General features: G+C 49.5%; 1 protein-coding gene across 1 annotated transcript in view; it reads right to left on the reverse strand.

The window, feature by feature from the left end:
- The window catches only part of HADH (hydroxyacyl-CoA dehydrogenase), a 33325-nt gene extending 17860 nt beyond the window's left edge, over window positions 1-15465 (reverse strand). Inside the window, exons 1-3 of the mRNA XM_008529375.2 lie at window positions 14606-15465; window positions 3408-3536; window positions 200-357 (exon numbers count right to left, since the gene is read on the reverse strand). Of these exons, the coding sequence (XP_008527597.1) occupies window positions 200-357; window positions 3408-3536; window positions 14606-14737 (419 nt within the window). The 5' untranslated portion in view covers window positions 14738-15465. The remainder of the gene's footprint in view (window positions 1-199; window positions 358-3407; window positions 3537-14605) is intronic.
- Window positions 15466-21172: the final 5707 nt, after the last annotated feature.

The following is a 21172-nucleotide window of genomic DNA, read 5'->3' on the forward strand; positions in this document are numbered from 1 at the left end:
TCAGGGCAGCCCAACCCTCAGGGAGCAAACTGGGAGTGGGAGGATAGAGAACAAGGGAAGCAGTGTCTAGTCTTCTGGAACAGCTGCTGGGTAGTAGAAAGAGAAGCAGCTTAGTCTCAGAAGACTCCTTCCTGGGATAAATGCCCGAGCCCAGGGAGGGAGCCCTCAGACCCAACAAGAACGCCCAGGGCTCACGTACTCAGCGGCAAACTTGTCCAGCCTCGTGAAGAGCTCGGTCTTCACCTTCAGATTCTCCACGATGGCCTCCACCACCAGGTCCGTGCTGTGGACCACAGACGCTGCGTCGGTGCTGGTCGATATGCTGCTCAGGGTCTTATCCACAAATTCATCACCAGCCTAACACAGTGGGAGGAAGGAGAAGACGACAGTCACTGGGCGCACCGGAAAACGGTGTGTGATCTGCTGCTAAGGCACAGGAAACAGGAGGGGGACGACAGGCCGGCACACCTCCAGACACAATCTGAATGCGCCCTGAAATTCTCAGAAATAAAACTCCCCCTGTTTTTGCTTAGGGATGATGGCATCTCAATGTACTTCCAGACAGCAGGGCAAGAACCAGCTTGTGAACAACCCCAACTGTTGGTCAACTGTCACTGCCATGTATAGCTCGTCTTCTTTCGAGTTCTTAGTCCTGTCACTGAACTGTCTCTTGGGGGTCCCTGCATCGGTCTGCTGGGCCAGTTTCTGCGGGAACACACTGCCATGCATTGTCCCGGGGACAGGCTTCCCAGAGGCCACAAGCTGTTCTTCCAGAAAAGGCAGAAGCTCCGCTGGGCAGCATGCATTAGTCTGAGAGGTGGTGCTGACCGTTCCCCTCTCACGGGAGGCAGAGACAGCTGAGTAAGGGCAAGAGAGCTGACCCTAGCGCTCACTCATCAGATGAGAAGCGCCATCATGGGCCAGCAACTGGCGTTTCAAAACACGCCAAACACAGCCTCTGTGCTCAAAGGGCATGCAGTCCCATGCTTCCTCGTTCGTGACTCCAGGTCTCCACAAACAGACCTCAGTTAGGGCAAAACCAGTGTCTTTATCAACGGCCATTTTATTTCAAGATATAATTTGCCCACAGGGCATCAAAACGGTCATAATCAGCAAAGGAATCCAGAATCACCACGTTCAACAGAAATAGCGTGTGAGACGAGAGGTGATCTTAAATTTGCTATTGGCTACATTTTAAAAAGCGCAGAGAAACTGGTAAAATTAATTTTATTTAACCCAATATATCTAAGATACTATCATTTCAACATGTAATCAATATAAAAAATATCGAGATGTTTTATATTCTTTTTCTATTAAGTCTTCAAAATCTGGCGTCTACTTTACACTTATAGCATACCTCGATTTAGACCAGCCACATGTCAAGTACTCAACAGCCACTTGTGGCTAGTGGCTCCTGCACTGGTGAGCGCAGAGCTGGGACAACACAATACGTCAAGCAGGCAAGCTGAGGCCCACACGTCCCTCCTCCAAGCACGTCCCCGGCCGAGGAGAGAATCCTCAGGAGACTGGACCTCTGAGGAGCGGCCAGGCAGGAGCTGAGCATCCTGAGCACAGGCACCATCTGTCTACCCTCAGGGCGGGACCCAGAGCCCCTGCCAAAGGGGACAATGGGCAGAAGTGTGCAGAGTAAACAAGTGAACAGCGCAGGTTATCTGGGTTCAGACTCTCTCTGTCCTGCGCCCCAGCCCTCAGCCCAGGGCTCTTAAAGCCCATGCCTGGACCCTCATCACGACACGCCCTGTACCAGGTCCCCCTGTCATTAAGAAAATGAGGCACAGGTGACGGAGATCTTAATCTCTCTCTGATAATTATTTCTTGGAGTTCTTCAGGGAGAGGGTAAAATTATCTCCACCTCTGCCTCTGATTTTTAAAAGGTGACTAGACATTAAGAAAATGCAAACCAAAACCACAATGGGATACCACTTCACACCTCCTATGATGACTCTTATGAAAAAAAAGGAAAATAACAACATCCTGTTGGCCAGGATGTGGAGAACTCAGAACCTCTGTACATCGCCTGCAGGTGTGTAAAATGGTGCAGCCACCATGGAAAAGTCTGGCAGTTTCTCCAAAAGCTAAACGTAGGATTGCCACACAACCCAGCAGTTCCACTCCTAGGTATACACCTGCAAGAACCGAGACAGGGGCTTGAGCACACAGTGCACCCAAGTCCACTGCAGCACCATTCACAATAGCCCGAAAGTGGAAGAACGCCAGCGTCCACTGACAGACGAGTGGATAAACAAAACGTGGTGCATCCACACAGTGGAACGCCGTTCAGTAAGAAAAAGGAATGAAGTTCCGACATGTGTGACAGCCCGGAGGAACCCTGAAGACCCCAAAGCAAATGAGATAAATCAGTCAAAAAGGACAAATACTGCAAGATTCCACTGCTAAGCGGTCCCTGGAACAGGCAAATTCAGAGACAGAAGGCAGACTGGACGTCTCCCGGGCGGGGGAGGAGGGGAGGCGGAGTTACTGCTTAGTGGGTACAGAGTCTGTTTAGAAAGATGGAAACATGTTGGAAAGAGTGGTGATGGTTGCACAATAGTGTGAATGTAATTAAAGTCACTAACTAAATTGTACCCTTAAAAATGGTTAAAATGGTAAATTTTACCACAATAAAAAATGTAAAAAGACAAGTAGACACATTGCTGTGGACACCCGAGGGGAACACACGACAAACCCAACTGCACCTAGTCTCTGCCTGTGACAAGGAGCCCATGGAGCTGCAGGGGGATGAGGCCCCAGCTCCTGTACCGAGGCGGCGAGGGCAGGCCACACTTCACGTGGTGACCTGTGCGGTGTCTCTAAGGAAGTGGGGACAGGTCGGCACACCGGAGCCCACCCTCCGAGGGCCCCTCGAGTGCGGGAGCTCTTCTGCCGTGGGATGGGGAACACAACTCACTCTCCATTTTCCTCTCTTTATAAAAAGTCGTCACGATTCTCTATCTAAATGCCACATTTACGACAGCATTCTCTTTTCAACTTGCAACTACAAACATTATCTTCCTGTTTCTCCCTCTTCTATCATTTTAGCAAAATAACTGATCTTCAATCCCAAATTCTCAGCGGAGATAATGAGTTCACTACCTGCAGAATCTTTCTCCTCAACCTCAAAACCTAGCCAACAACAAGGTTATTTACTTCACGTGTTTTGTAATCAGCCCCCAGGGAATGTGCAGTGACCGTGTTATCGGTTATTTACCTCTCCTGTATCAGTCCCCACGGAATGTGCAGTGACCGTGTTATTATATTGGTCTAAAGTTAACGGGGAAGTAAGTTTCACACAAACAACTTGAAAAGGCAGAGCAAAGGCCAGAACGGCTCACAGACATGACGTGGTCAGAGGACTCATCTTGAGGACATCAATGACAAGAAGTCACCTTGGGGTTTTCTGCAAACTTCTTCTTGGCCACTCTCCTAAGGCTTTCCTCAATTCCCTTTCTCGATTTTGCCAGGATGTCCTCCGTCTGATCCACCAACACCACTGTGTGGCCAGTTGCTGCAGCAACCTAGAGCAAAAAAATACAGAAAACATAAAAGTTAAAAAAAAATGTAGTTTCATATTCCACGTGAACTCTACCACTATTCTATTCAAAATACTGAGTCAACACAATAATAAGCCAACATTAAGTAAACACACACTTCTTGCCAGACACGGCTCTAAACCCTTTACCTGGATGACAGCAAAGCCTCAAAACAGCCTTATAAGGTTAAGAAGGGTGCCCTGGTCACACGGCGGGCAGGCGGCAGTGGGATGTGAATTGGGCTCTCGAGGCCACACTGGAACCACCTCCCTGACTGTGCTGCCCAGCATGGGAGCCACTAGCACACGTGGCCACGGAAACTAAATGGAATTAAAAGCCAATCCCTCAGTTGCACCAGCCACATTCCACATGCTCGACAGCTCGTTCACAGCACCCACTCCCCGCCCACCACCTGTCTCCTTAGACCGGGAGCACCTGTGCAGCTCTAGCCCTCAGCTCGCTTCTTCTGTAGTCCTTAAACCAGCAACAGGAAAGACTCCAATAATGGTGGCAAAGACTCCTGTCCCCAAAGGCTATGTAGTGACAACACTCTCAGGAAAGCAGGTCCCTGGTGCTCAGCCAGTTCAGGAGGGCGATTCCCTCCCCCCACGCCCACCCTGGCCGCACAGTGAGGAGGTTTGGGGAAGTCGCCCCAAATGCACCTGGAGCTGGCTTACTTGGGCCACAATCAGTGACAAGTCAATCCCTATTTCATCACAGTTTGCCAACAGCTTTCAAAGGACTACGGAATAAGTAGTGTGGGTAAACACAGCTCATCGGTCACATTCCAGGCGGGTGTCCTACTGAGTTGAAGCATCAGTAAGAGGATAGACAGGACCTAACACAAATACACGTGATGCAGGACACCAGCACCACTGCCCCTCAGGGTCCAAGAAGACCCTCAGAATCCCTGCTCTGACCCTGTGTGGACCAGCGGTGCATACGAATGGACCTGCTCGCAGATGACAGTACAAAGTCACTGTAAACCACCATCACGGTGTGAGATTTCTCAAACCAGGCAACTAAAACTCAAAGCTGAAAACCAAGGAGGAAAAGCAACAGAAGAGCAGAATTCAGAGGCAAAGAGGTTCAAACCCCACGGCAAGATTTCCAAAGAACGCTTTAAAAATGGGGAGCCAGGCTTTAAGTAGACGTGAATCACACCGGCGCCTACAGCTTCTCCCCAAGAGTTGCACAAGGGCTGCGAGCCGGGGCCTGTGGGGCCTGGAGGCAGCATCAGCACCGCCAACGCCCACAGCCCACCCGGGCTCCAAGAACAGGAAGTGCTGCCAGGACTGGAAGGCTCGACAACCACGGCGGGGTCGGAGGGTCACCGACACAGGCCGGTGGTGAACCTGCCCTGTGGGCAGAAGCCCCGGCTGCCGGAGCCCCGGATGCAGGCAGGCAGGCAGCGCGGTCAAAGCAAGACAACGCCCCAGAAGCAAAACACCCAGCAATCTCGACCTGAGTTCTCCGTAAGCAACAGAGAACAAGGCCCACGTGCCCACACCTCCAGTCCACGCACAAGAATCTGAACCTCCAATTCAGTAAATCAGAGTAAACAAGCAAGAGCAAATCCAGAAACGGTGCCCAGGACAGCACAGCAGGCCTGAGATGTACCCTCAGGAAGGCCTTGGTGGCATGGGGAACAGAGTGGAGAGGGTCCAGTGATAAGAGTGGCTCGCTGGGCCTGAACTGCTTGGCAAGGTGATTTATGCCGACGCCTGCTTTCCTTCTGGGAGCCAGGAGTTTGGCACTTGCCAGGCAGAGGTGCCCATGTGCCAGCCCCAGTGAAAACCCTGGCTCTGGGTCTCCAAGGAGCACCCCTGGCAGACGACACTTCCCAGGGCTGTCACCCTGGCGCTGGGGGAATGGGGCGTATCCTGTGCGACCACGGGGAGAGTGCTCCGGAAGCCCGCCGGCTCTCTCACGCTCCGCCCCGCGCTTCCCCCTTCACTGATTCCACTCCAGCCTTTGGCTGTAGCAATCACAGTATGACTTGTGAGTATGACGATGGGCTGGGTCCTGTGGGTAAATCCCAAACCTAGGGGGGCAGGACTGAGTGGGGAGCCCTGACATGGAAACTAAGAAAATAAATCTCAGTTCCAGATGCAGCTGGTGATGACACTGAGCCGCTCACAGACGGGCACCCCGGGGCCACAGCTGACTCCGTTCCCAGGTTGGGAGGCAGAGGTGCGGGCTTGGGCCTCCCGCTCTTGTTCTGGTCCCTGGGCCTGACAGTGCCAGGGAAGAACGCAGGTGATTTTCACTTGATTTCTCTTAACCTCTGACCTGTGTCATCCTTTGAGGGACAGGACTCCTCTGATTCCTACTGGCCCAGGTCCCAATCTGCCTTCCCTCCTCCACCTCCAGCAGGCCTCACTCGGGCTTTCTGCTCCTCAAGGAGCTGGGGAAGAAACTTCAAGTCCATCTGGCCTGAGACGGTGCCGAAGCCGAAGGGAACAGAGACAAAGACAACCAGGGCAGAGTCCTTTAGCTGAGAGACTTCAGAATTTCACTGACAAAACATTAAAAAAACCCAACTCAACAACAGAAGGCTCCACATGTGGGATGTCAAACAAGATAACTCAAGTTCCTACATGACATGCAAGGCCCTCAGGACGGAGACGGCCTCCTCCCCACACACCACTCCCTGCCGCCTGACCCCCAGCACCACCCCAAGCCTTCGGCTCCCGGCACCTGCTGCTGCCTCTCCCCTCTGGCCTCTCACTGTCCACGCCTCCGCCCGCTTCACCGCGTTACTAAGCCTGAGTATTACCTCCAGATACTACATAAGATCACTTCCCAATCTTATACCTCAAGATCCTCGGGGTCCCAGGCTGGGTCTCCCCTCCCTTCATGCTCCTGTAACACCCATGCGTACCCTGATCACTGCACCACCCCACCACACTGTGTTATCACAGGCTGTTTAGGTGCCGTCGCCCCCACTGCAGGCCCCGGAATAAATGTCATTCATCTTTGCTGAGTACCGAGACCCCGTGGCCTGGCTGTGGCGGGTTGCCAGGAAATGCTGATGGAACAAACACATCTGGTAGACAAGCCAAGACGAGATCAGGTCTCCTGAAGGTCCAGGGCTCTTGTCATCCATGTAGCTGAGGGGTTCCTCTCACAATGTGAAAGTAACTACATTATTCAGGGCTCTTCCTGAGAAAAGAAGCTCGTGTGTCCTGGATGCAAGAAAACCAAGCACAGGCATTGTTCTCTAATGAAGCCACGACTGCGCCCAGGGGGTGGCGGAGGGTGGACCACAGAAAGAAGAGGACTTTCCTCCTCCTCCCAGAGTCTGTCATGTCTCCACTAAATAAGCAGGACTCCTCCTAGCACCAACCTGAGTGACTGCAACTTAGATTGACCGCTGAGATCTCCTGTTTCACATGATAGTGACCAGCACGCTGTGAGACGTTGAGGACAAGCAGTCCGCAGTGGAAAAAGTTTTATTTGAAGGCTATGTCCTCAGCTCCAGGACTCGCTAGCCTTGGTGGAAGGCAGGCTTAGGCAGAGAGAAATATTTTTAGACTAGGGTGCTTCAGACCTGTAAAAATAGGCCGAGTGAACAGCACGCTTGTCAAAGGCCCTGAGTACTTGGGCCGCAGGGCCAAGTTGACATGCCGAGCAGAGGCACGCTGGATTCAGGTTTCTGCAAACGTACCACCAGATCTGAAGCAGCTTCCCTGAAGCCTAACTTGAATGGTGAACTACTGAGAACTCCATCAGCTGGTCCAGGGAGGTGTCCCATCTGCCCCTAACTACAGGAGGGCTGAGTTTCATCAGCATGTTCTCTCATAAAAACTGCAGGGGCCGGCCCTGTGGCCTAGTGGTTAAGTTTGGGGTGCTCCGTGTCAGCAGCCCAGGTTCGTGGGTTTGGTTCCTGGGCAGGGACCTGCACCACTCATTAGCCATGCTGTGGCAGTGACCCACATACAAAATAGAGGATGACTGGCATATAGCTGGCTCAGAGCAAATCTTCCTCAGGGGGAAAAAAAAAGAAAAATTGCAAAGCTGTGCAAACTCGCTGACACACCCAAATTCTGAGTTCCTCCCAATCCTCAGAATGCACGCAGCAAGTCAGCACTCTCCATGCTGACTGCGCCCCAGAGGCAGCTGTGCCTTCACACCAACGCCTGGCTTTGGGTTCTCATGACTGGATCCAGGGAGGAAAAAGTCATAAATCAGGTGTATCTCTCAGATCTGGCAGCGCTGGCTCATGCTGATCTCTGTTGCGCAACCCCCTGAACCCGGTCAGCAGCAGCAGTGGTCTTCAGAAACTTCCACATCAGAAAAGGGCACTCTCCTGAGGCTTTCAAACACCGCCACCACCATAACCAGCTGGTTTGTTCTTAAAAGAGTTAAGTTCATTGGCTGGCCTCCTTTTTTGGACTTGGATATTTATATCTCAGAAAGTATTTCTGAAAAGCCAAGGATATGTGTCTCCATTTTTAGACAAGAATTCTGTTAAATTCACAATTTTTTAAAAAATTCAATAAGCATCTGGATTTGATAACAGAGAAAATATCTTCTCTCCCAGGACACTCCCCTCCCCTCTCCCACAAATTCTGGAAAGGAGAAGGGATAACTGGCCATGTTGATGTCCAGTTATCCACCAACTCAATTATATGGAAGGCCCTCTGAAAGAGGTTGCCACGACGGACACTTCTGAGCAGAGGAGAGAGCTACCAACCCAACTTGCCCTCCGGGAAGACGCACATGGCAATGTGTGTCAGGATGAGTAGATTTTTCCCATTAGTTTTTGCTGAAAAGGACCAATCAAAAGGCTCTCTCGGGGCTGGCCCCATGGCCTAGAGTTAAGTTCGGCGCACTCCACTTTGGTGGCCTGGGTTCGGTTCTTGGGCACAGACATACACCATTGGCCAGCAGCCATGCAGTGGTGGCGACCCACATAAAAAATAGAGGAGGACTGGCATGGATGTCAGCTCAAGGTGATCTTCCTCAGCAAAAAGAAGGCTCTCACAACAATGCAGGTACCGTACCAGTGCCTGGTCCAGGAATCACAAAGCAGAGAGCAGGGAAAGAGCCCTCCTCAGAGAGGAGAGCCCAGAGCCTCTGCAGTATGCAGGAGACTCTGACCCCGACCCCACCCGCAGATGCACGTGGCTGGGGGAACAACAACGGCAAGGACAGAGGGAGGACGCTCTCCAGGAAAGCTGGAGGGGCACAGGGAGGGAACAAGATGCATTCACTAGGTCTTGGCAAGTGAGCTGGAGTCTGTTATGGACAGAAAGATGCAGCAGGGCATCCAGAGGGAGACAACCAGCAGGTGACTCATTTTGAGTCCAGAGCTGAGCAGAGGTGAAGCTGACACCTGTTGATCCCAGACACCCACAAAGGATGCCCTTGCTCATGGAGGCCACACTTCTCCCCACAAGACAGCAGAGGCCAGAGGTGCAGGCAGAAATGTGATCTTCTCAGCCTCGGGGTCTCTGGCCAGCAGCACAGGAGTTGAGAGACCCCAGACCCAGCCCCCTGCTCTGCCTCCGACCCCTGACCCCAAATGCCATCTCTGCAGGGGTGATTATTATAACAGTCGCATGAAATGATAGAAACATCAAACTACTCTGAATACAATAAAGTGTCACATTTGTAGAGTGTTAGGTGCGAGGCTCTATTGAACCTGAACACGTAACACCCAAAATCGCACAAACGGAACACTAAGATCCTCCTTCTCAACAACCCACACAACAGTCTTAAACCTTTAGCGCTGTTTGAACTCCCCATCAAACATCTTCAAAGCCAGTTAGGAGAATCTTTGTGTGTATGTGAGGAAGATCAGCCCTGAGCTAACATCTGCTGCCAATCCTCCTCTTTTTGCTGAGGAAGACTGGCCCTGAGCTAACATCCATGCCCATCTTCCTCTACTTTATATGTGGGACACCTACCACAGCATGGCTTATCAAGCAGTGCCATGTCTGCACCCGGGATCCAAACTGGCAAACCCCGGGCCACCGAAGCAGAATGTGAGCACTTAACCGCTGCGCCACTGGGCCGGCCCCAGGAGAATCTTAAATGAGAGAAGTCATGCCTGGACCAGATCTGATGGATCTACATTTCCTGAAGGGTCACCACTGAACACGCTGGGCGACTCTGAGCACTTAGCTCCTCGGACCCTCACGACACTGTGAGGCGGCTCCCATCTCTCCCAAGAAAGGAAGAGGCAGAGAGGGGTTCGGTGACGGGCCCAAGGTTCCCACAGCCAGGAGAGGAAGGGCCGACACCTCCCTCCTGCCCACTTTCAAGCGCTGCACCACGCTCAGCAGAAACCAGCACACTGCCTCACTAGGTAACCCAGGGGAGACATGGCGTAGAGAGCAGGGGCATGACCTTCCTGGCCCCAGGAGACCCAGGCAGGGAGGGGGTGCCCAAGGTGGACACAGGGAGAAGAGAGAAGGGGGAGGAAGGAAATCAGAAACTCAAGCAAGGGTCAGGCAGTGCGAGGCTGGACCTAGGGGACCTGGCGGAGAAAACCCACAACCTGACCTGGGTGCCGCTTACGCTCTACAACACCCAAACTATATCCCGGGCTTCTTTCTTCTTCGCCTGGCAGCCGTCCTCCTCATGCAGCATCTGCGGCCCTGTCCCAGGGGCAACAACTACTACGCTGCCAGAGGCTGGTTTCCCCATCCCAGGACATCACGAGAGCAGAGGAGGGCCCAGGGAAGAAGTGGCCACCCCGGGGATGAGCGGTGAACTTCCTGACAAGCACGATCACACACCCTCGACGAGGAAAGAACACCTGGGAACAGAAACGCTCCCTCCCAGAAGGACAGGAAAAGGAGAGCTCACAGCCAGTGACTGCGCCATCTCCTGCGACCCTGAAACTTGTCCCAGGCCACCGCAGTCTCCAAGCAAACTTCAACAGAGACGCGCTCACTGCAGCAACAGAAAAGAGGCAAACCAAGAACAGCACAAAGCGATGCACACCACGCTTCTCTTCGGCACCAGAAACTCCAGAGTCGGGAAGAGATGGAGTCGGAGAAGAGATGGGTGAGCAAATTCAGCGGCTGGGGAGAAAAGCAGCTTTGGGTCCACGGGAGTCCTCCTCAAGCACGGCAGAGCAACACCAACGCCGGGGAAACATCCACCTGCAGCTTAAGATGCCCCCCCGCCCCCAACTTCCGAGGAGTTCTTTCCAGAAGAAAGGTGTACTTTTGGCTCTTTAAGAGGGACACACACACAAGCTTTGGGTGAGAAGGACCGGGCCCCAAACCCCTTCAGGACGCAAACTCTCTCACACCCTCGAAGGTGTAGGTAGCGCACTAAGGAAGGCTGCACAGAGAGCGCTGAGAAATCGGGGCCCTGAAGTGCCATTCCCGGGGAGCCCACGGGCTCCTCACCACACACTGGGGAAAGCTCCAAGCTCCCTGGGCCCCTTGGGTGGAAAAGGCAAGGGCCGAGCAGAGCTCAGAGAGGACGCGTTCTATAAACTGGAGAAGCGCACCGTCAGCAGGTTTCTTCTCATGAAGCAAAAAGCAGCCTGTGCTCCCTCGCGGGTCTTTTAATTCTGTACACTTTCTTGCCACCTAAGTACCAGGCTAAAGATAAAGTGGCAATCAGAACCAAGGCAGAGGCACATAATGATGCCCACATAATGGGCAAACACACAAAATGCGTTAACCTGACTTAAATATTAACCTGCAGGCTGAGGGATTTTTTTTTTTTTTTTTTAATGTAAAACAAACAAAAGAAATGGCAGGCCAAGTAGACCCTCCCGGAGAGCACAAATGGACAAATGGCCCGTGCTCTGATCAAACGTAACCAAGCACAGACCTCACTCATCTTAAATTGCTTAATTGCTTGAGATAAGTGTCAGGCTCCCACAAAACCTATTCAAATTTTTTTCATCCTACTCAGCATGAACTGGAACATATGGCAAAACGATAAATTTTTAAAAGATTAAAATTGTAAACAGAACTATACCTTAAATAAAATTAAAACTGCAGGGGCCCCATGGCCGAGTGGTTAAGTTCAAGCACTCCGCTTCAGTGGCCCAGGGTTTTGCTGGTTTGGATCCTGGGTGTGGACCTAACACCGCTCATCAGGCCATGCTGAAGTGGCGCCCCACATAGCAGAAGCAGAAGGACCTAGAGCTAGAATATACAACTATGTACTGGGGGGCTTTGGGGAGAAGAAAAAAAACCAGGAAGACTGGAAACAGATGTTAGCTCAGGGCCAGTCTTAAAAAAAAACCTACAGTCACTTGCCACATAATGATGATCCGGTCAAGGACGGACCGCATATATGACGGTGGTCCCATAAGATTGGTACCATATAACCTAGGTGTGTAGCAGGCCATACTATCTAGGTGTGTGTAAGTGTACTCCATGATGTTTGCACAAGAAGGAAACCGCCTAACAACACATTTCTCAGAGCATGTCCCAGGTTGTTAACGACGCATGACTATAGTTAGAGACAGTTCAGGAGAGTGAACATAAATGCATAACTTAGATGCCAGCCTGTGCTTATGCTTTTAAGGCTTTTCTGAGGATTTACACTGCGGGGAAGATAAAAAGCGCCTTCCCTCTTTTCAGAGGTCCCAAGCTGCAGTATCAACTGGCACGTACCTCCAAGATTAAGCAAGATGCAACAGAATCATGACCATTATTTTCCATCTAACTATGACACCTACCTCAGCAGCAACGATCAGAGATGGAGTAGATAAGAGAGCAGAAGGACAAGGAGAACTGCCAGAAGATAACAATCACAGAGGCACCTAACATTGTGTGAACTCTTATTAGACACCATGCTGAGCACCTGACACGCACTAGTTCGTTCATCCTCTCCATCTCCTGCGAGGCTAGCACTAGTTATCAGTCCTACTCTACAGATGAGTAAACCGAGGCTTTCCCATGTCAACACAGCCAGCGTGAGGGAGAGCCAGCATACAGGTCGTCCCGTTGCCCCACACTGCACTGGAGCCAATCTACACGAAAACACATTAACTAACTAGTTGGTGGCACTCAATAAGCGAAACAGATTCACCCTGTGCAAACGCTGTAGGTCAAGGAGCACAAAGAATGAGGCAATACTCCTAGAACGACAGGCTGAAGGGGAGAGAGGAGAACAGATGAGCTGACCCACTGGAAACACCCCTGAAATCAACCAGCTGGCTGACAGCAGCACAGACGTTTCACAGGAAAGCATGAGTCCCCTCCACAGGATTAGAGCTGTCACCTAAAGTGGCTGAGGCTCTTTTAAATCCTGTTACGTACGATGGAACTACTGTTCCTTACGACCGGCCACTTTTAGACTTCTGGTCTTCAACAACTTTTAGAACAACAGCTCCATTATGTTTCCAACCTATGGGGTAAATAACTCTCTTTTTCCCCCTTAAGTTTGAAAAGGGACTCCCTTGTCGGACTACTTAAGGATTTGATCTACAAGTCTGTGTTCCTATCAATGTCAATTATTTCTCCTCCCGTCGCCTCAGATGAAAGCTCCAATACCATACCCATCATTTTAGGTGCTACCTCTGTGCTTTTTCATGCAACCTAACACCCTTTTTTTATGGTATCCAGTAATGGGCACAGCATTCCAGGTTCTGAGCTATCCGACTTTGTACAAAAGTTGAGGTGATGCGTTCTACCTAGTTTCTACTTAGTTTCTAACCCTCTTCCATGGATGCCTTCAAGACACGGTCCACAATCGTTTCTGCGTCCATTTCCTATGTTGTCACTTGAGGCTAAAAGCCCTAATACCTTGTCAGTAAGATGTTGTCTAATTGTTTTTAAACAAATACATTATTTGATACCTGCACACAACAAATCTCACTCTCACAGCCTTGGGAAATTCTGTTGGAGCAGGGGTACAAGTGCACTCAACCCAAACTTCCTCCTAGGATCACATACTATAATATATGGAACTTTAAAGAGACCCACTCCTCCTCATGTGTCACACAGATTATGGGGACACCACAACCTAGCAGCCAGGGCAACCACACCATAAAAAGAGGAATGTATGTCCAAAATCATGATCTCAGAAGAAAGAAATGGAGACTGTAAGATGCAGACCGATAAAATGGTTATGAAATACACGTTAGGAGAAAATGCGATCAAATTAATGTGTTGCAAAAAAGTTGCAGGGAGGGGAAAACCAAGAAGCGTAATAAAAGATTTTCTAAAAAGCAAGCATGGAAGTGTGAAGTTGGTAGGAGACAGACACTGAAAAAACTAAACTCTTCCACGACTGGAGCCACTGCACCTGAGCCCTCCGCTAAAAAGTTAGGTAAGTGCCGCCCCCAACCATACAAGTTGCAAAAGGGCTGAATTGCTAAAAATACAATCAGCTAAGATAGGAAAATCTATAGGTTCTCCAACAGGAGCTGGAATGTAACCACTAAAAGGAAGTCAGTGACAGGCAAGTATCCCAGCATTCGGGTAACCAAGTGCGCAACGACCCTGAACCACAGCTCAGCTGGACCTGGGCAGAGTCCCGCAGAGCGGAGACTCCTCCCGGCCCTCACCCCTTTATCTCCCCCGCCACCCTCCCCAGGGCCCAAGCCGCGCAGCTCCCGCAGAGAGGGCACGAAGTCAAAGGTCGCCCAAGCACTGCAGCTGCCAGGATCCCAGGACCTGCCAAGCCCTGATTAGGAAACTTCACGCTGTGCTACAGAGGTGATGACTTTGTAACCCAGCAAGCAAAGGAAACCCCCGGCGGGAAGAAAGGAGACGCGTCAGGGAGGGTAGAAAGCCGCTCTGACAACGACTGCAGAATTGCAACAACTGATCGAAAGGTCCTGGAAGCCAGCGGGGCTGACGGCGAGCGGCCACTCCACCCGTGCACATGCACACTCTCTTCTCCGCACCGCTCGGGCCAAAGTGCATGCCCGACTGCGCCTGGACCGCCGTCGGGCCCGGGAGCGGGTGGAACCCAGGGACCAGGAAACAGGCTCGGCCCGGGACCCGGGCCCTGGGGGCGGAGACTCGGGCCCGCACTCCGGACCTCCAGGGCGGGCCGGCCGACGGCCCTCGCGCTCCCATCCCAGGCGCGCGGCACGGAGCGGGCGCTGCGGGGGCGCTCACCTGCGCGATGCCCGCGCCCATCAGCCCGCCGCCGATGACCGTCACGTGCTTGACCATGATCTTCTTGGCTGCGGCCGACGCGGCGGACGAGGAGGACATGGCGCGCACGAACTGCCTGGTGACGAAAGCCATGGTGCGGAGGCGGGGGCTGCGACGAGCCGGGCGGAGAGGGTCGGCGGGCGCAGCAACAGCAGTTCAGACCTCGGGGGCGGAGGCCCAGGCGCCCGTCGCCCCGCGCCCAGGGCGTGGCCGTGACGTGCTCGGCGGCGGGGCGGGGACTCACGGCGCGCTCCTCCCACTGGCCCAGACGAACCCCGCCCCCGCGCCCCGGGCGTGGCCGTGACGTCATCGGCGGCGGGGCGGGGACTCGCGCCGCGCTCCGCCCATTGGCCCAGACAAACCCCGCCCCCGCGCCCTGGGCGTCGCCGTGACGTCCTCGGCGGCGGGGCTCGCGCTCTAACGTCCGGGCCGGGCGCCGGGCTCACGTGGTCCGCCTGGCACCCTCTTCCGCCGCCTGGCGGGCTGGCTGGTCGCGGGAGAGTGTCCGCGCGGGGTATCCCCTCCTCGGAGAAGCCCCCGCCGGTACCCGATGGAGACGGGGTCTTGCCTGCTACCTTCTCGCCGTGAGACTGGTGCACTTCTCGGCGCCGAGTACATATGGGCTCTTGGCTGCGGGCATCAGACCCCAAATGAGCGCCCTGCGTTCACGTCACCGAATACCCAGCTCCAGGGATGCTCTTAATCCTGCGCGTATTGATTCCACTGAAACGGAAGGAAACAAACTGCCCACGCCCAAAACAAATGTGCGGAGACCAGGAGTCCCGATGCATGGATGAGGCCCAGGGCAGGGAGAGGGAGTGACCTTGGGTCACCCGTGCAGCTCCGTGCGGTGGACATGTGATCGCTCAAGGTCGAGGAGCGATCTTTGTGGTGGAACTGATAATAGAATCATGGGAAAGGGATGTCTGTCCAAGGAGTGCAAGACTTGATACCAATCAGGCCAATCTTCTGTGAATAATCCTTCGTTATTGTACCTTAGTGATAGAGAATTATTGCTTAGTTTTTAAATATGTGATAAAGATCCACAACCTCACCCTGCAAACAGGAGTCAGCCTCCCCCATTGGAAGTAACCATGGTAGTGAATCCTGTGTCCACCATTCCTTTGTGTTTCTCTCATTTTTATAGATAATTCTGTAAGAACATGGGAGAAGCGCTATTGCTGAGCACTCGTTAGGCTTGGGACAATACAAAGAGGATCCTCCTGGCTGAGGAGACAGTGTTACATCCAAATAATGAAAGTTCGTGGGGTGCCAGAATGTAGGGAATGCAAACGCCCATGGGACTAGAAATGGAAAAGGAAGATCACAGAGAGAAACCTAGAGTTTCTAGAAGTTGAAGCATGAGTCAATTTTTGAGGAAAAGAGAATTCTAGGAGCAGCAGCAGCACATGCAAAGGTAGAAAGAAAAGAAAATATTGCCACGGAAAAAGGGAGAGGAATTGGGTGTGGTTAGAGGTGAAGCTAGGATGGTAGATGAGGAGGACTCCCTGGTAATTCCTCAGGTGGATTTTAACTTTTTGTTCTCGTTTGCGAGTTGTGTCTAATGCAAAGCCAAACATTCTAAAAAGAGTTGTAGAGGAGGAATTGTCTTCCTCCACCCTCTAGGTCCTTCTGGCTGGTCTAAGAATTAAATTGACATGAGGCAGAATAACAGGAGAAAATGAAACAAAGTTTAATAACATGGGAGAAACCCAGGAAAACTGAGTAACTTGCCAAAATGGCCAAAGCAACCACCTTAAGTACCATCTTCAGCTAAAGACAAAGGAGGATATTGGGGGTAGTAGTTTGGGACTTCCAAGGGGAGGAAGGCAATTTACTGGAGATGGGAAAGCAAATGTTTAATAAACGGGTGTTTGTTTGACTGCCTATAGACAATGTGACCAGAGAGAGAACTTTGATAAAAATGGGCTTAGCAAGGATCCTCCCAGTCTATCACACTCTGGAGTTATCTGTGGTGATGGCCTGTCCTGGGGACAGGCCTTCTGTCTTGAATTCTTACAGGCAGTTAGGGGGAAGGTTAAAGTTTCTTTCAGAGTCTTTTGTCCTTAAAAATAATGAAGCCGGGGGCTGGCTGGTGGTGAAGCACTTAAGATCATGCACTCCACTTCAGCGGCCTGGGGTTTGCCAGCTCAGATCCCCGGGCATGGAATCAATGCACCATTTATCAAGCCATGCTGTGGTAGGCATCCCTACCACATCCCACATATAAAATAGATGAAGATGGGCACAGCTGGTAGCTCAGGGACAATCTTCCTCAGCCAAAAGAGGAGGATTGGCAGCGGATGTTAGCTCAGGGCTAATCGTCCTTAAAAAAAAGAAAACAATAATCAAGCCAAAGAGACACATTTTGGAGTGGGCAATTCTGATCCCCCCCAGAGTGTCGTCGCCATAAATTTTTTCAAATGTATCAGTGCCTGAGTATGGTACACTTTCAGATCTGTGATTTGTTTTCCTCAGGAAAGAAAGTATAACCGTGGCCGTGTTTCTTAGCGATTCTCGAATCTGAGGCCGTCTGTGTTATGTGAAGCTATGATGTAATGAAAGGAGCACTGGGCTGCATTAGGAGGCCTGGCTCTGTCCCCTGTGTGCAGTATGACGTCTGCAGACAATGCCCCTCCCTGCGCTCCAGAGTCCTTGTCTCTCGGAAGAAATGGTTGGACGGATAGCTTACATTCTAGCCACGAAGAACCAAAGTTGCTTTTCCTAACTTCTGAATTATCTTTCATAAAGATCCCAGTTGCCAGTTTATTTATAAATGCATTAAAGTCTATAATTTTTTTACTGTACTTTGATGATGTAGTATTTGACTATAATTCACAGACATCTTCAGAGCCCAATGTTTAGAAGAATGAGACTGATAGTGACTCTTTGTTTCATTTTTAAAAGTAAAATCCTTGATTTTGGATTACAAGTAAGTTCTTCATTGTTTTATGTGAGCAAGAAACATGATCCTAGGGGCTGGAAAAATCAGAGGTGACTAGAACATGATCTTTGCCTTCAAGCCTCGTAATTTAGAAGGAATAAACATGGAAATACATCATGACAGCAGTGTTGTAAGCGCTTTCCAGAGGGGAATGCAGGGGCTGTGGGGTCGGGTTGGGCAGTGGCAGGGCGGGTCGGGGGGGGGGGTGGGGCGCGGCGCAGTCACAAGGGTAAAACTAACATTTAATGAATGCTCAATTTGCCAGACTCTGTGCTAAGCATTTCACGTGTATTTTCTCATCCACTCCCATCAGTCTTACGGGGTATGTCACTATTTTTATCCTCATTTTGCGTGTGGACAACTGAGGAGGGTCACTCACCTGAGATCTGAAGGGGGAAGTAGGGAGCCTGGTCTGAAACCCAGGTCTTCCTGAGGGTAAAGTGGTTGCTCTCAACCCATGTCCAAAACTACTTCCTCATGAGGGAGCTGTTACAGCCGAGTCAGGAGGATGATTAGAAGGTTTCAAGCAGAGAAAGAGTTATAAGGACATGCCAGACAGAGAGAAAAATGTGTATGTGGACTGAGGAGGAACCAAGGATGGAGAGTGGTCTGGAAATACAATTAATGTAGAATAACCAGACAGGGTTCTTCTAGGGGAATGAAAGTGGAATTGAGAAGGGAGGCAGAGGCCAGATCAGGGTGGACCTTTTTGTGAGAGTCATGACCACAATTACTTTTAATTTTTTTCAATTTTTTAATTTATAAATAATTACAAACTTGTAGAAAAGTTGCAAGAATAAGAATAGTGCAAAGAAACACATATACGCCTTACCCATATTTACCTATTGTTCATATTTTACTGCGTTTGCTTTATCACTTGTTTTATCTTATCTATTATCCCTATCTACATTAGCTATCTATAATAGATAAGAATTATATAATATAAAGAGAGAGCTATATAATTTCTGAATCATTTGAGGGTAAGTTACACACATCGTGGTCCTTTATTATAATATTTCAGTGTGTATTTCCTAAGAGCTGGGTGATTCTCTTACGTAACCACAGTACAGTTATCAACTGTAGTAAATTTAATATTGATATAGCATTTCTGTGTAATAGATCACTTGTATTCTAATTTAATTAATTGACTCAAAAATGTCCCTTATTTATTTTTTTTCTTCCCAGTACTGAATCCAGTTTAGGGGCAGGTATGGCAGTTAGTTGCCAAGTCTCCTTCTCTCTTTTTTAAAACAGCAGCTTTATTGAGGTTTTAATTAGTTGGTTTTTATTTTTATGTTTAGGCCCTGGCTTTTCCATGAACATTGTGTTTGTGTACCAGGAAACTATATAAAGGGCTTAAATATCCTTGGAAGAGATCTTTCAAAAACTATAATAATTGACAACTCACCACAAGCCCCTAAGTATCAGGTGGGAAGGCGTTGGTAAACAAATTCCGATTGAAAACATACAGTGAGGACAAATGCTGCCCAACAGATGTGATGGGAGAGGAACAGAAGTTTCACTGGTGGAATTTCCCCATTTAGTGTCATCTTTTAGAATTAGAAACGCCAAATTGGGATATTCCTTTTGGAAAATTTTCTTTTAAGTGAAGCACAACATAAATGAAGAAAAATCTGAGTAGCAAATCTGAAGAAAAAGGAACTATAAGATACATGTCATTTAATAGCATTCTTACCAGCTGTTACATTAGTAATTTAATCATAAACATATTTGAGAATTACAAATAGCTTCACCATATTCTTCTGGTCTGTTTGATTTGACATTCTGAAAGATTTTCTTAGACTATTTTGTCAATATATTTGTACCCTTTGTCAATGTTTCTTTGAAATACAACTATAACTGGAGATGAGCCATCCTTGCAAAATGTATTTTACCTTATGAATGTATTCATGTGATATGTCTGTGATTTGTTTCACAATAAATTAGTGCAGAGTGGGGATGGTGGGAAGTGGGTTAGGTAGAGATGAAACAAAATTGTCCTTAACTTCTGTATGTGTTTCAAAATGCCCATAATGAAAAGTAAAAGAAAAGAAGGGGAAAACTGCTTATGGTATTGAAGTGTGTTCCATATCAGACACTACCTTTATTTCTTGCATTTTGAAATATGTTTTTAAGAATTTCTTCTTGGTTCCTAGATAAAATCATTTCAATTATCCTTCATCTCAAACATAATATTCAGCCTAAATGTTAAAGATATGTTATCCTAGAGATTATTTATTATGAAACAAACATGGCTTGCATTCTTGTTTTCAGACTCCTCTTCAATGAAATAGCTTCAAGTCAATATGTTATGTTCCTACCATGTTTCAGGTTATCGGCTAGTTTTTGGGAATGAGATTTATTTTACATATAATAAAATTCACCATTTCAAGTGTGCAATTCAATAATTTTTACCAAATGACACAAGCATCACTATAAATCAGTTTTAAGACATTTTCATCCCCCCAGTAAGAGCCCTATGCCCATTTATTCCCACTCCCAGCCCTGGGCAATCACTGATCCACTTTCTGTCTCTATATATTTACCTTTTGCGAACACTTCATGTAAACAGGGTCATATCATGTGTAGTCTCTCAGCGTAATGTCTTTAACTGTGATTTATTTGTGGCATACCACGTTTCAGTAGTTTGCTCCTCTTTGGTATCAAATAGTATCCCATTGTATGGATCTACCACGTTGTCTATTCAGTCACTGGTTGATAGACATTTAAGTTGTTTCCAGTTGCAGACTATTGTAAATAATGTTGCTATGAACATTCACAGGCAAGTCTTTGTGTGGATGTGTGTGTTCATTTCTCTTGGGTAGACGCCTGAGGGTGGAATTGCTGGGAGGTATTGTAGTTTAACGTTTAACTTTTTGAGAAACCCCCAAACCGATTCCAGAGTGACTACACCATTTTATATGAGCATTGTCGACACGTAAGTGTTCCCAATCCTCCACATCTTCACCATCACCTGTTACCTTCTGTCTTATTTGTTATAGTCACTCTAGTGTGAAATGGTATCTCCATGGTTCTATTTTGGATTTCCCTAATTACTAATGATGGTGAACATCTTTTTATGTGCTTATTAGTCACATGTTGAGAACCACTGATCCAGCTGAATTCTATTCCGTGATAGCAAGGGACCTCGAGGCCCAAAGAAGTGAAGTGCTTACCAAAAGTTACACAGAGCAAGGAGTTGCAGAGCCAGGGCTTCACTCCAGGTGCCGTTTTCCAGTTCAGTTCTCCTTCCCCGAACTGTATTTACTCCTGGATGCGTCACTATAGATGAGGAGCAGAAAAGCAGGGAGGAAAGAGATGCCCAGAAACCCAACTCCCTCCATATGGGAGCTGCAGAAGGAATGAGGGGCTATGAGGTTATTAGTTCACGGACACAGCCGAGGTGCTCGACGTGGGAGGCTGTAATGAGGGGGTAGGAAAGCCATGCAGAGACCTCAGAGATCCCCTCTCCAAACCTCTGACAGATGAGAAAACTGAGGCCCAGAGACGTCATCTGGCCAGTTGCTGGCAGGGGCAGGACTTGGGACCCAAGTGCGCCACGCTCCTAGTCCAGTCCTCATTAT

The sequence above is a fragment of the Equus przewalskii genome, chromosome 2, assembly GCF_037783145.1.
Source record: "Equus przewalskii isolate Varuska chromosome 2, EquPr2, whole genome shotgun sequence".
Taxonomy (NCBI): Eukaryota; Metazoa; Chordata; class Mammalia; order Perissodactyla; family Equidae; genus Equus; species Equus przewalskii.